Source organism: Monodelphis domestica, chromosome 4 (genome assembly GCF_027887165.1).
Source record: "Monodelphis domestica isolate mMonDom1 chromosome 4, mMonDom1.pri, whole genome shotgun sequence".
In the NCBI taxonomy this organism is placed as follows: domain Eukaryota; kingdom Metazoa; phylum Chordata; class Mammalia; order Didelphimorphia; family Didelphidae; genus Monodelphis; species Monodelphis domestica.
The window spans coordinates 6,883,763-6,896,407 of record NC_077230.1 but is presented as its reverse complement, the minus strand read 5'-3'; the positions used below and the strand labels follow the sequence as shown (position 1 = coordinate 6,896,407).

Here is a 12,645-nt window from a genome sequence, read left to right as displayed (position 1 = left end):
AAAAAGGCTGTGTATCAGGGCAAGAAAGAGTTGAGGCATATACCAGGGCACAAAGACAGAAAACGATGCCAACTGGCAGCTACTCAGTTTTGGGTCACTGATCCAGTTTGGAATGAGGAAGTCAAGCTATTTCAGAGGCAGTGTTCTGGGATAGGGAGTTGCTGCAGTCTCCAGGGTAATTAAAGAGGAGTAAATTCAGAAGCAAGCCACTGGGAGGGAGAGTCAAGATGGCAGAATGAAAGGAAGCAGGAGAGCCTCGCTACCTACTGTCCTTTCTCAACAATGTATTGGACAGAGTTCTGACAGGGAAATTCAAGAACACTTTCTAGTGAGTCCTTTTTTTCAGCTCAGGGAGGGGCTTGGGGAGAGGTCTGCACCCTGGGGTTGGAGTCTTGTTGGTAGTGGACAAAGTGCACAGCGTTTTTGGCACCCAGAGTCTGAAGGAGGGCTAGGAAAGGGCATCAGGGCAGACGGAGATTGTAGGGAATCCCCGAGTTACTGCTGGCTGCAGCAACGAGGGCTGTCTGGCTCTGTACCCTATTACCTCGTTCTGTTACAGATCCAGAATGGAGGGGCTCAGAGAGATCACGAACCTGGGGCTTAGCCTTAGGGAAGAATAAGTTCTAGAAACAGGGACGGATGACAAAGCTGGAGCTCGAGACGTTCAGCTAGCATGTAAGCCTGCAGTGGAAGAGTCAGGCCAGGAGCCCAAGCCAAAGGAGAGCAGGTGGTTTAGTCGTTCTGAATCTGCAGAGCCTCCTTAGGGCTAATTGTAACTGAGTCCAGCAGCACTCTACTGAGACTGCTAGGCAAGGACGAGTGAAGAAACCCAAACCTATAACAGGAAGTGGAAGAGTTCTGAGAAGGACAGGGAAGATCAAGCCACTTTGGAGCCCTGAAACTTGCAGACTCACCGTCCTATCTGTGAAAGCAACAGAAGGATGTATGAGAGCTGAAGCTCAGGATAGACGTGCCTTCTAGAAATGTGCAGAGCCCAGCCCTAACAAAGAAGAAAACTCAAGAAGTAGTTTGGAAGAATGCACCAACACAAAAAGAATACTATCATTTAGAACTAATATATTAAACAACTCAAGACATAAAAACGGAAGAAAATTCCTCAAAAGAAAAGTGAAAGAAAAAAAAAAGCAAAGCCCTACAGAAAAATGCAGCTTGGAGACTAGTCCAAAAAGAATATCTAGGAGAATTAAAGGATGAGTTAAATATCAAATGAGAGGATTAGATCAAAAATTATATTGATGGGGGCAGCTGAGTAGCTCAGTGGAATGAGAGCCAGGCCTAGAAATGGGAGACCCTAGATTTAAATCTTGCCTCTGATACCTCCCAGCTGTGTGACCCTGGGCAAGTCACTTGACCCCCATTGCCTAGCCTTTACCACTCTTCTGCCTTGGAAGCAATACACAGTATTGATTCCAAGACGGAAGTTAAGGGTTTAAAAAAAAACTACACTTAGCCAAATAGAAGCTAATAACTCCATAAGACATCAAAAAATAATAAAGCCCCTCTAAAGTAGAAAATTTGACATATCTAATGGGAATAACAACTGAACTAGAAAACAAATCAAGGAGAGATAATTTAAGAATTACTCTATTACTTGAAAGTCATGAGTAAAAATATATATTCCTAGGAATACATAGTCAAAGTATGGAGATACTAGGTAACGGGGAAAAAATACTGCAAGAACAAGAAAGAATGAACTGAGAAATCATAGTCAGGATCATACAAGATTAAGCAGTCACTATCATAAAGGAATGCAGGGTTTAGGGTATGGTACCATAGAAGGCAAAGGATCTGAACTTATAAACAAGAATAGCATATCCAGAAAAATTGACGATTTTCCTACAGAGTGAAAAGGTAGCCTTTGATGAACTGGAGAACTTCTAAGCCTTCCAACCAAGAGCTAAGTGGAACTCTGACAAACAAGTCAAGAGAAACATAAAAATTTGCCAATAAAATTGACAAAAAGAGAAATTGAATAAGCTATAAATGAATTCTACTCTCCACTTAACAAACAAACAAAAACAACAAAGAAGTCCAGAACCATCTGGATTTACTACTGAATTCTACTAAAACAAGTATGTGTTGTTCAGTTGTATCCAAATTTTAATGACCCATGGAACATAAACACACCAATACAATTTGTGGAGTTTTCATGCCTCAGATGCTATAGTGGTTTGCCATTTCCATCTCTAGTGGATTATGGCAAAGGGGTTATAAGAGTCACATAGATAATCTCAGGATGGCTTTGAACTCAGATCTTCCTGACTTCCTGATTCTGGGCCCAGTGCTCTAGCCTCTGAGCCACGAGCCACCTAACTAGTAGTGTTTATCTAAAACCAGCTCGATGTCTTTTTAGTAAGAATTAGTAGTGAAGCAGTTATATCCACTATCACTATTAATATTTGCTACTGTACTAGCATTTCTAAATATAGTGATAAGGCCAAAAAAGAAAGAAAAAGAAAAAGAGAATAAACATGTATGAGGAACATAAGTATCACTTTTTGCAGATATGATAATTTAAATTTAATCTAACAAACTCTGGAGTCAACTAAAAACCTAATTGAAACAATTAACTTCAGCAAGTTGCAGGATATAAAATAATCCTATTCAAATGATCAACATTTCTCTATATCACAAGACAATCCAGCAGGAAGAGAAGGAAAGTGAAATTCCCATTATAATAACTCCAGAGTATAAAAATACTTAGGATTATACTTGAAAGAGGAAGGAAGAAATACTAAAAATTCAAAATATTAGTTTTGCAAGAAAAAAATAAAGCATCTAAGACTTCTATAAAGACAAACTACAGAGATAAGAAAACAAGAACATTTCTCACACATGTCACTCAGCACACTTATGAATCCATTGGTTATCCAATAATCATTGTGCTTTGTCTGCAAAGTAAACTGTCCTACTGGATTTTACATTTCATTAAAATATTTAGCACTTGTTTTTTTCAAACAAATTACTGATCCAAAAAAGCCTGAAGATTTTTTCCCTAGACTATGTTCTAAAAATATCTACATGTGTATCTGCACATACACGCATTTGTATCCAAATATGAAGATCATAAAATACACTAAACCAAAACACACATGCACATGGATACACAGATATAGACACACATATACATACATGTGCAAACATAAAAGCACATACACACAAGCAAGATTTAAACTAAGGAACTTTTCTGCTTAAACGCTCTTTCAATTTTAAAAGCACTGCATGTTAAACCAACTTAAACAATGTAGACTCTTTTGCTGTTTGGAACATTTAAAAAATAGTAAAGGTCATATTTTTCTTAACAACTGAAAGACATCCCCAATGAGATTACCTCTAACAACTTCTTCTACTGATTCTGTAGTGGTGGTGGTGGTGGTAGTACTGGCAATGCTGGTAGTTCTTTCTGTGGCCTCTTCATATTGCTCCTCAGCTTCTTCCTCTACTTCATCACCATCACCATCATCATCATTGTTATCTTCATCTTCTATATCAACAACTTCCTCTTCTTCAGCAACTTCTACTACTTTATCATCACTGTAACGAGAAACACATCATTTTACTCACTGTGCAAATTGTCAGAAACAAAGACCCATGTCTGTGCTAAGTCAGGAAGGCCATGATAGGAACACTTCAATCTATCTATTGTTAGAGTTGATGAAGTTCTCTTTATTGCACAATCATGCATGTCATGTGATACAGACCTATGACAGAAAAGTAAGGCTTTGGACTTGTGCTTCATCCAAGAGAACATAAGATTACAGATCTAAAATGAGAAAGGCCCTTGGGCGCGATCTAGACCCCCACCCCCTCATGTGATATGCCCATGGGGCCAAGTGACATGCTCAAAGTCATCAAAGTAGTGGCAGTACTTCTAACTCCAGAACAAACAGGTTGGATTAGACAAAGTTCAAGTATCAATAAATCAAGTATTTAATAGTATTTCGGTAGGTGTTGATATAAAGAAAAAAGCCAAATCGTTTTTGGCCTCAAGAATCCTACATTTGATTGGAAGAAACAACACATCCATATGGAGTAGATATACGATATATAAAAAGCAGGTATATGGTAAAGGAAGGGTTGGTCCTAGGAGCTAGAGGGATCAGCAAAGCCCCCAGGAAAAAACAGTGGAGTTTGAGGAAAACTTTCTGGAACCAGTGTAATATTTATAGGGGAAGATGGTGGATTGAAAGAACAGGGGATAAGGAAGGTTTGTAGCAGAGAATGGAGGAGATGAAGGGAGAGAGGGAATATGGCTGCTGATGAGGCAATGGTGAGAGATGCCCCCTGCTAAGAGGCTATTTTTGACCAAAATGGGGTGTCCACAAAATGAGCCACTTATGATAGTTTGAGGGGATGTCTTCTCTCTGGATTGCTGCCAAAATTGCCCCAGAGCAGGTTAAACACGGACCCTCCTGAGGGACAAGCCTTTCCCCCAACTTTGGTCAGCAGTTGTTGAATGACTGAGCTGATGTTCAGCTCCCTCTATGCCCAGAAAAGATAGTCCACTTATCTGACTGAGATATTCACATAAGATAAACTTTAATAACCAGTTCAGATTGAAGAGGAATGCTCCTAAATAAGGTTGGAGTCTTTCTCAGCTTTGGAGCTAAGGCCAGGCCTCCCAGGCTGGTGGAGGGTTTCTCCCACTCCAGTTTATGCTATATCTGTGCTAGCTTTGTCAATTTCAAAATATTAGCAGTAGACAGTAAGCAACAAGAACAGTTCTGACTTTCATAGCTGATTGGGCCCGTCTCTTCCGGCTGAAGCAAGTAGAGGTATCTCAGTCCAGAGACTTGGAACCAAAAGCCAAGCCCCTCCCAGTAAGGAATTGCTCCTAGTCACAAGACCAACTGCCACTCCCAGTTGCCCCTTCCCCTACCAACTGTCAGGCTTGACAATTTCTTCTCTATGGATATTCCCACTGTTGCTTGTTCCAACACAGTGGCAGAAAGTTCAGAACTCATTAGTTTCCTTGCCACACCAGGAATTCTACAAGGTGGAGGTAGGATAGAAGTTCATTCCAGGTATGCAGGAGACAGGACATTCAGTGTTGTGTGTCAAGAACAGAAATGGCTGAAGTCAAGTTAACAAGCTGTGTTGTAGGTGCTGTACTAGGCACTAAGAGTACAAATAAAGAGGGAAATGGCTCCTACCCTCAAAAAGCTCACATTCTAACAAGAGAGAAGACATACAAATACATGAGAAAAACACAAGACAAACTGGAGAGAATCTCCGAGTGAATGCTGATCATTTCAGCGCACCAGGAGAAGGCTCGTACAGGAAGTGAGATTTGAATTGAGTCTTGAAGGAAGAACAGAAATGGGTGGCACAGATGTGATAGATAACTCAGCCGTGGGAGTGGATGAAATCACCCAGTAAAATGGTATAGTGAGAAAAGAGAAGAAGTTAGAGGACGCTTATAGGGACAGGATGAGCAGCCAGCAAAGGAGACTGAGAAGTGGTCAAGTCAGGAGGAGGAGAAATATGTTAGAGCAAGGTTATAAAAGAATAGAAATAAGAGAGTATCAATGAGAAGAGGGAGATCAACTGTATTAAAGGCTGTGGACAGGTCAAGAACAAAGAAGACTGCAATTTGGAAATCAAGGAATAATGTGAAGAGGGCAGTTCCAGTTGAATGATAAAGTGGTAAGCCGGAGGCGGAGTCAGGAGACTGAGAGAAGCTGGGGTATCCATACGCCTCCTCGAGGAGTTTGGACATGAACAAGAGGCAAGCTAGAGGGTGACAGCCAGCAGACATGGACATTCATGTGGAGGGGCCAGCCTTGGCTAGAAGAGCCACCTCTTTATGGGGGAAGACATCTTGTGGAAAAAGGAGCTCTTAGCAAATTCCTTAATTTTTTCCCAGTGAAACAGCAGGCAAAGTTCTTAGCGGAGAGGGTAGCAGGGCTGGGGAAATTGAGTGTGGAGGGGAATACGTGTAAGAGGTTTGGAAAGGCAAGCGAGGGACAGATTGTGAAGTACCATAAAAATCAAACAGGATTTGGCATTCACTCTCCCAAGTGTTATGGAGCCATTGGGATTTACTGAGTAGGGAGTGCAACCATAAGGAATGTGCTGTAAGCAAATCACTTTGGGGGCCCTGTGCTGGTGTGCCAAGCATCTGCAATTATCCCCTTGGATTCTCACAACAACCCAGGAAGGGAGGTACTATGATTCCCCTCCTTTTTGAGTAGAGGAAACAGACAGGCAGAGGTTAAATCTTCCTGATTCCAGGCCTATCTAGCTGCCTCTAACGAGGCTACACAACTTAAACTGAGCAACCCATTTACAGCCTAGGTCCCACCATGTATGGGTTATATATGGGATCACAGAAGTTAATCTTTCTACCCTTGCATTCAATTGGACAGCGTAGGCCATATGGCTGCTAAACTCCAAGTTCTTGATTTATTTTCATCTTGGGCTAAGGCAAAAATCCTCTCCCCCAGCTATTTCTCCGCAAAAATGTTAATTTCTGTATTTTGTTTTGGTCCTCATAAATATTTATAGCCAACTATCACTCTATGAGAGATCTCTTGTAACAAAACAAATAAAATAAAACTAGGAATGCACTGGCCTCAACTGAAAGTGCAGAGAACACTTCACATCTGTAGTAATGTCCCATATCATTAAAAAAACCCAACCCTTTATCTTCTGTCCAAATCTATGGCTATAGGCTCCTAAGATGAAGAACGGCAAGGGCTAGGCAACTGGGGTTAAGTGACTTGCCCAGAGTCACACATCTAGGACACATTTCAACCTAAGACCTCTTGTTTCCAGGTCTGGCTCTCTCTCCACTGAGCCACTTAGCTGCCCCCCCCCCCCTTTTAATTTCTTTAAAAATTAACAAATTTATTTTCTCTTCCTACCACTGTACTGGGGAAAAAAGAAAATAAAACAAATATGCATAATAAAACAACCAAATGTGCCCTAAATCCAATACCCCTGTGGAATGATGGTATGTTTTCTGATTAGTCCTCTGGAATCAAGAATGGTCACTATTGATCATGATTCTTAGAGGTTTCCAAGTTGTTTTGTTTTACAGGTTGTTATTGTTAAAAATTGTTGTTCTGGTTCTGCGAATTTCATTCTCTACTTGAATGTTATAATTTTTTTTTACTCCTGCTTACTGTCCTCTGCATCATTTTATAGAAATATTTCCATGTCTTTTTGGAATCAGCTACTAGAAGTGCCATTATAAATATGTTTGTATATAAACCCTTTTCCTCTTTCTTTGCTCTCTTTGGGGTATGGGCCTAGTAGGTCAAAGGGCACTCAGTAACTTTTGGTATATATTTCCAAATAGGCTTCCAGAATAGTTATACTAATAGGGCATCAATGTGTCTGCTTTCCCACAGTTCCTCCAACAGCTGTTTCCTTTTTAATTAAAAAAAAAATTTTTTTTTGCCACTGACAGTTTGAAATGGAATTTCAGAATTGCTTTATTTTGAATTTCTATAATTAGCAGTGATTTGAAGCATTTTTTAAAAGACAGCTCGGGCTTCTTCTCTTGAGAGCTTCCTGTTTATATCCTTAGACCAACTATCAATGGCTCTTTTTCTTATAAATTTGAATCAGTTCCTCCAAGAAACGTGTTTCAAAGATTTTTCCTCCACTTGTTTCTCATTTAATCTTACCTTTAGCATATTTATTAAACAACAACAACAACAAATCTTTTGATTTTATGTAATCAGTGTTTTTTTTTCCCCGTGATTTTCTGTGTTCCTTGTTTGGTTATGAACTTTTCTTCTACCCAAGGATGTGATGCTGCCCACCCCCAGCACCCACCCCATGCTTCTTTCTCTAAATGTGTTTAAGATGTGATCTGTTCTATGTAGGTTATGTGCCCATTTGGAGTTTATCTTTGAATAAGGTATGAGATAATTGGTCTAACTGCATTCTTCCATACTGCTGTCCGATTTCCCCAACATTTCTTGTCAAATAGTGAATTTTTGCCCTAGTTCTCATATTTGAGATACCACAGTGGTAGACACGTTTACTTCTGAATATCTACGTGGACTTAATCTGTACCTCTGATTAATCTATTTTTTCACCAGCACCAAAGTTTGAACAATTACCATCGCTAGATGCTCTTATTTTCCATTTCTTTTCATTCTTTTCTTTTATATTCTTGACTTTTTTCCCTCCATGTGAATTTCATGATTGTTTTTTCTAGTTCTACAAGTAATTCTTTGGCAGTTTGGTTGAGTATTGAATAAGTACATGAATTTAGGTAGGGTTGTTACTGTCTTTATATTTGGGCATTCTACCTTTGAGCAATGAAAAAATTACTGTTTATTTCTGTAAATACTTTTTAAACTGTATTTAAACAGTTCTTGTGTATATTGGGAAAAGCAGACTTCTCAAATTTCCTATCTATTCTATAGGAATTTAAAATGGAAGTTCCTAGTGAATCCCTTTTCTGTTGGATTTACTTGTAATTATATAGACGTGTTGATCGCTTCTGTGGATTGATTTTATATCATGCAACGTCTGCCAAGTTCCTAATGATTCTTTTAAAAATTGGGTTCCTTAAAGACTTTTAGATACACGTCAACTGCAAAAACTGGCCATTTTGTTTCTTTTTTACCTACAGCTATTCCCTTAATTTGTTTTTCTTCTAGTACTGCTGTAGACAACATTTCTATTGTTTTTCATTGAAACGTGTCATGTTTAATCCAAAGGAAAACATTTAAAATCACACAATCATCTCATTAGCTACAGAATAGGTATAGGGGGACTTCAGACAAACAAACAAACAAACAAACACCTCACCTTCCATCTTAGAATCAATATTCTGCATTGGTTCCAAGGCAGAACAGTAAAGGCTGGGCAATTAGGGTTCAGTTACTTGTCCAGGGTCACACAGCTGGAAAATGTTTGAAGCCATATTTGAACCCTTCTAGTTCTCTAGACCTGACTATTCATTGAACCACCTACCTCTCCTGGGACCTTTTTTTCATATCATAAAAGCACTTATCTAAACCACAAGCAAGCAGAGGGGATACACTAGAACGTATTCACTTTTCAGTAAATAAGAGCATCAAAATTCTGCTTCATTGACTGCACAAAAACCTTTGATTATGTGGATCAGAAAATATGGCAAATTCTTTAAAAAAAAAAATGGAAGTGCCAAGTCATCTTAGACCTTCTTAGCAACCTGTATGAGGATCAAAGAAACAAGTTAGAAACGAACACGGAATAACTGATTGGTTTAAGATCGGAAAAGGAGTGGGACAAGGATCCATACCTATGCACTCTCCTACTCTAACTTATATGCACAGTCCATCGTGTGAAATGCCAGACAAAGTCAATGAAAATCCAGAATTAAGGTTCTAGGAGAAAAAGGGAAGAATGGAGAAGCCTCTTGATGAGGGTGAAAGAGGAGAATTTACAGCTGATTAAAAGCTTAACATAAAACAAACAAACAAAAGTACTAAAATCTTGGCAAGGGGTCCCATCCCTTTCTGGCCAATAGAGGGAGAAGAAGTTGAAGCAGACTCAGAGATCACTACAGTGACTACGGCCATGAAATTACATGATGGCTCCTTAGAAGGAAAGCGATTCTGAAAAGCAGAGACACCATCTTGCTGAGAAAGGGCTGCTTAGTTTTTCCAGAAGCAACATATGGCTGTGAGAGCTGAACTATATAAGAAAAGGGAGGGGGCCACAGAATCGACACTTTGGAATTGTGGTGCTAGAGAAGCCTTGGACCGTAAGAAGATCGTTTCTTTTTAAATTTTATTTAATTAGAGGATTTAGAATACTTTTCCATGGTTACAAGACTCACGTTCCTTCCCTCTCCTCCTCCCTCCCATATATGACGCACACAATTCCGCTGGGTTTAACATGTGCCACCAATCCACACCCATTTCCTTATTATTAGCATTTGCACTAGGATGTTCATTCAGTCTCCATCCCCAATCGTAGCTCCACCGACCCATGTGATCAAGCACTTGTTTTTCTTCTGGGTTTCTACTCCCACAGTTCTTCCTCTGGATGCGGATAGCATCTTTCTCACATGTCCCTCCGAATAGTTGAGGAGATCATTCCTTAAAGGGATTGTCAGACTATTCGCTGGAAGGTCAATACTCGAGCTTGAATACTTGGACCACATAGAGGGAAGGCAGTACTCACTGGCAAAGACCCTGATTGTTGGGAAAGACTAAAGGCACAAGGAGGAGGGGATGGCAGAAGCCGAGATGGGCAGAAGGCCATGGCATACACTATAGTGCGTGGGATGACGAAGGCTCAGACATGCACAATCATTACCACCGTTACAACGCCTCTTGTATGTGCCCCTCTCTCTCCTCTAACCCGGCTGCCATCCTCATTCCTGGCCGAATGCAAAGCATGTGGCTGTTCTAGCCTGCCTCAAGTTTCTCTTCCCTCCAGTCCATCTTCAATTGAGCTACCAAACTGATATTCCTGAAGCTCAGGCCTTGCCATGTCAGATCCCCATTTAAAAACAGGGTCTAAACGGCTTTCTATTACCTTCAGAATCAAATATGAAATTCTCTCGTCAGCATTCACACCCTTCACAGGCTGGTCTCTTCCAACCCCTTTTTAGTATGTATCTGTGTGTGGGGGTATAATTTTTTTCCCTCTGTGTGTGTATAATTTAAAAAGTCCATTTTATGAGTTTTTCTGCCTTAATTTTTTTCTACTGTCAAACACGCACTCCTGAATTCATCTGCGTTAGGGTCTCATAAAATGAGGTCCTTTCCCGAGTCCAGTATTCTACTTACAAGCCTGTAAGGAAGGTGTTTGGTAAATCTTGAAGGACCAGGGAAATGGGCGTTACTGCTGTGACGTGAAAGAAATGAGGTCAATTTTCAAATATGGCTTGGTTAGGTACTTATTAGTTATATCCCACAAATCCTACCTCCCCTTTGAACCCAGCCGAATGATAAGCCTATTCAGTATTAGGTTCTTGGGGATTCCTTATGACGTCATTTAAAAAGCTGTCCCCTTGGCATGATATCTTTTTTCTTCAAAATTTACATTTACAAAAGCTTGTGAGCAGATATCGAATCCTCCTATACTGCTTTCTCTACGAGTTTAGTCCAACAAATACTGGCCCTGAAAATGGGATTCCAGAATTTGTGTGTTGGCTGGCAAACCAGGTGACCTTGGATCAATCATGTAGATTCTCTGGATCTGGCTTCAGCCTCTTTAAATAGGGATGAGCATACATGACCTACTTTGTAGGGCTCTTTGAAAGATCAAAGGAAATCGTTATATTGTGGGTTCTGTGAATCTAAGTCCTGCGTGCAAGTGTTAATTTTTTTTTAATTTTCAGAGATTAAAGCAGTTTAACTAGTTCTAGAATTTCAATTGATCTGACTGGCAAGCTGATGGTCTTCCTTTCCCAGCCTTGCTGTTTGCTATCGATCCTATCCTTTTCAGAAGGAAAATTGAGTTTTATGCTATGATTTCACCAGCTTTTGCAGGTGGGTCTAGCCTGTCTTCCACACTGCCCCCAATGACATGTAAAGAGTTTCCAAAATATAAAAAAAGAATTTGGAATTTCAGGTTCATTTCCTCCCCTTCACATGTCCTGAGATGGTAATTGGTCTCATAGGTTTTACGTGTGCAATCATGTAACGTTCTCCCATATTAATCCTTTTGTGGAAGGAAACTCAATAAAACAATTAGGAAAGTAAGTTTGCTTTGGTCTGCTTTCAGACTCCGCCAGCTGCTTTTCTGGGAGCAGATGGCATTTTTTTATCATGAACCTTTTGGGGTTGCTTTGGATCATTGTATTGCTGAGAACAGCTCAGTCATTCACAGTTGGTCACTCAACAGTATTCCTGTATCTGTAAAATGTTCTCTGGCTCTAGGAATTTCGCTCTGCTTCAGTTGGCCATTTTTCCAGGCTGTTCTGAGTGCTTCCTGCTCATCATTTCTTACAGCACAAGAATATTTCATTACAATCACATACTGTGACGTACTTAGCCAGTCCCCAGGTGATGGGTATCCCTCACTTTTCAATTCATCGCCTTTACAACAAAAAGCTGCTTTAAATATCTTTGTACATACAGGGCCCATACATGCTCCCTGCCCCAACTCTCATCTTCCTCTCCCTATGAAAGCTCTTTCATGCCTCCTTTCTTTCCCCTCCTCCCAATGCATTCCTCTTACTCATGCCTTCATTTTACTTAATTTTTTTTACCGTCCCATCATGTTCGGCTCACACCCTTGCCCTCTGCCTATATATACTCCTTCTAACTGCCCTAATAAAAATAAAGTTCTTAGGAGTTATAAGAATTAAATTCCCAAATAAGTATATAAAGAGTTTATCCTTATTGAATCTTTTGATTTCTTTTTCCTATTTACCTTTCTGTCTTGCATTTGAGAGTCAACTTTTCTGGTCTTTTCATCAGGAATGTTTGATAGTCCCTTATTTCATGAAAAACCCATTTTTTTCTCCTGAAGGATTATGCTCAGTTTTGCTGAGTAAGTTATTCTTGGTTGAAATCCTACTTCATATTCCCAGGCCCGCTAATCCTTTAATATAGAAGCTGCTAAACCTTCTGTCATCCTGATTGTGGCTTCTATGACATTACAATGGTTTCTTTCTGTCTGCTTACATTATTTTCTCCTTCACCTGGGAGTTATAGAATT

At 39.9% G+C, this 12,645-nt stretch overlaps 1 protein-coding gene across 4 annotated transcripts in view; it reads right to left on the bottom strand.

Annotated features, from left to right (window-relative positions):
- The window catches only part of APP (amyloid beta precursor protein), a 137,187-nt gene that overhangs the window by 42,811 nt on the left and 81,731 nt on the right, over positions 1 to 12,645 (bottom strand). For all 4 annotated transcript variants that reach the window (XM_056825990.1, XM_056825988.1, XM_056825989.1 and 1 more), the window contains exon 6: positions 3,353 to 3,555. In XM_056825990.1, coding sequence (XP_056681968.1) covers positions 3,353 to 3,555 — 203 coding nt within the window. The remainder of the gene's footprint in view (positions 1 to 3,352; positions 3,556 to 12,645) is intronic.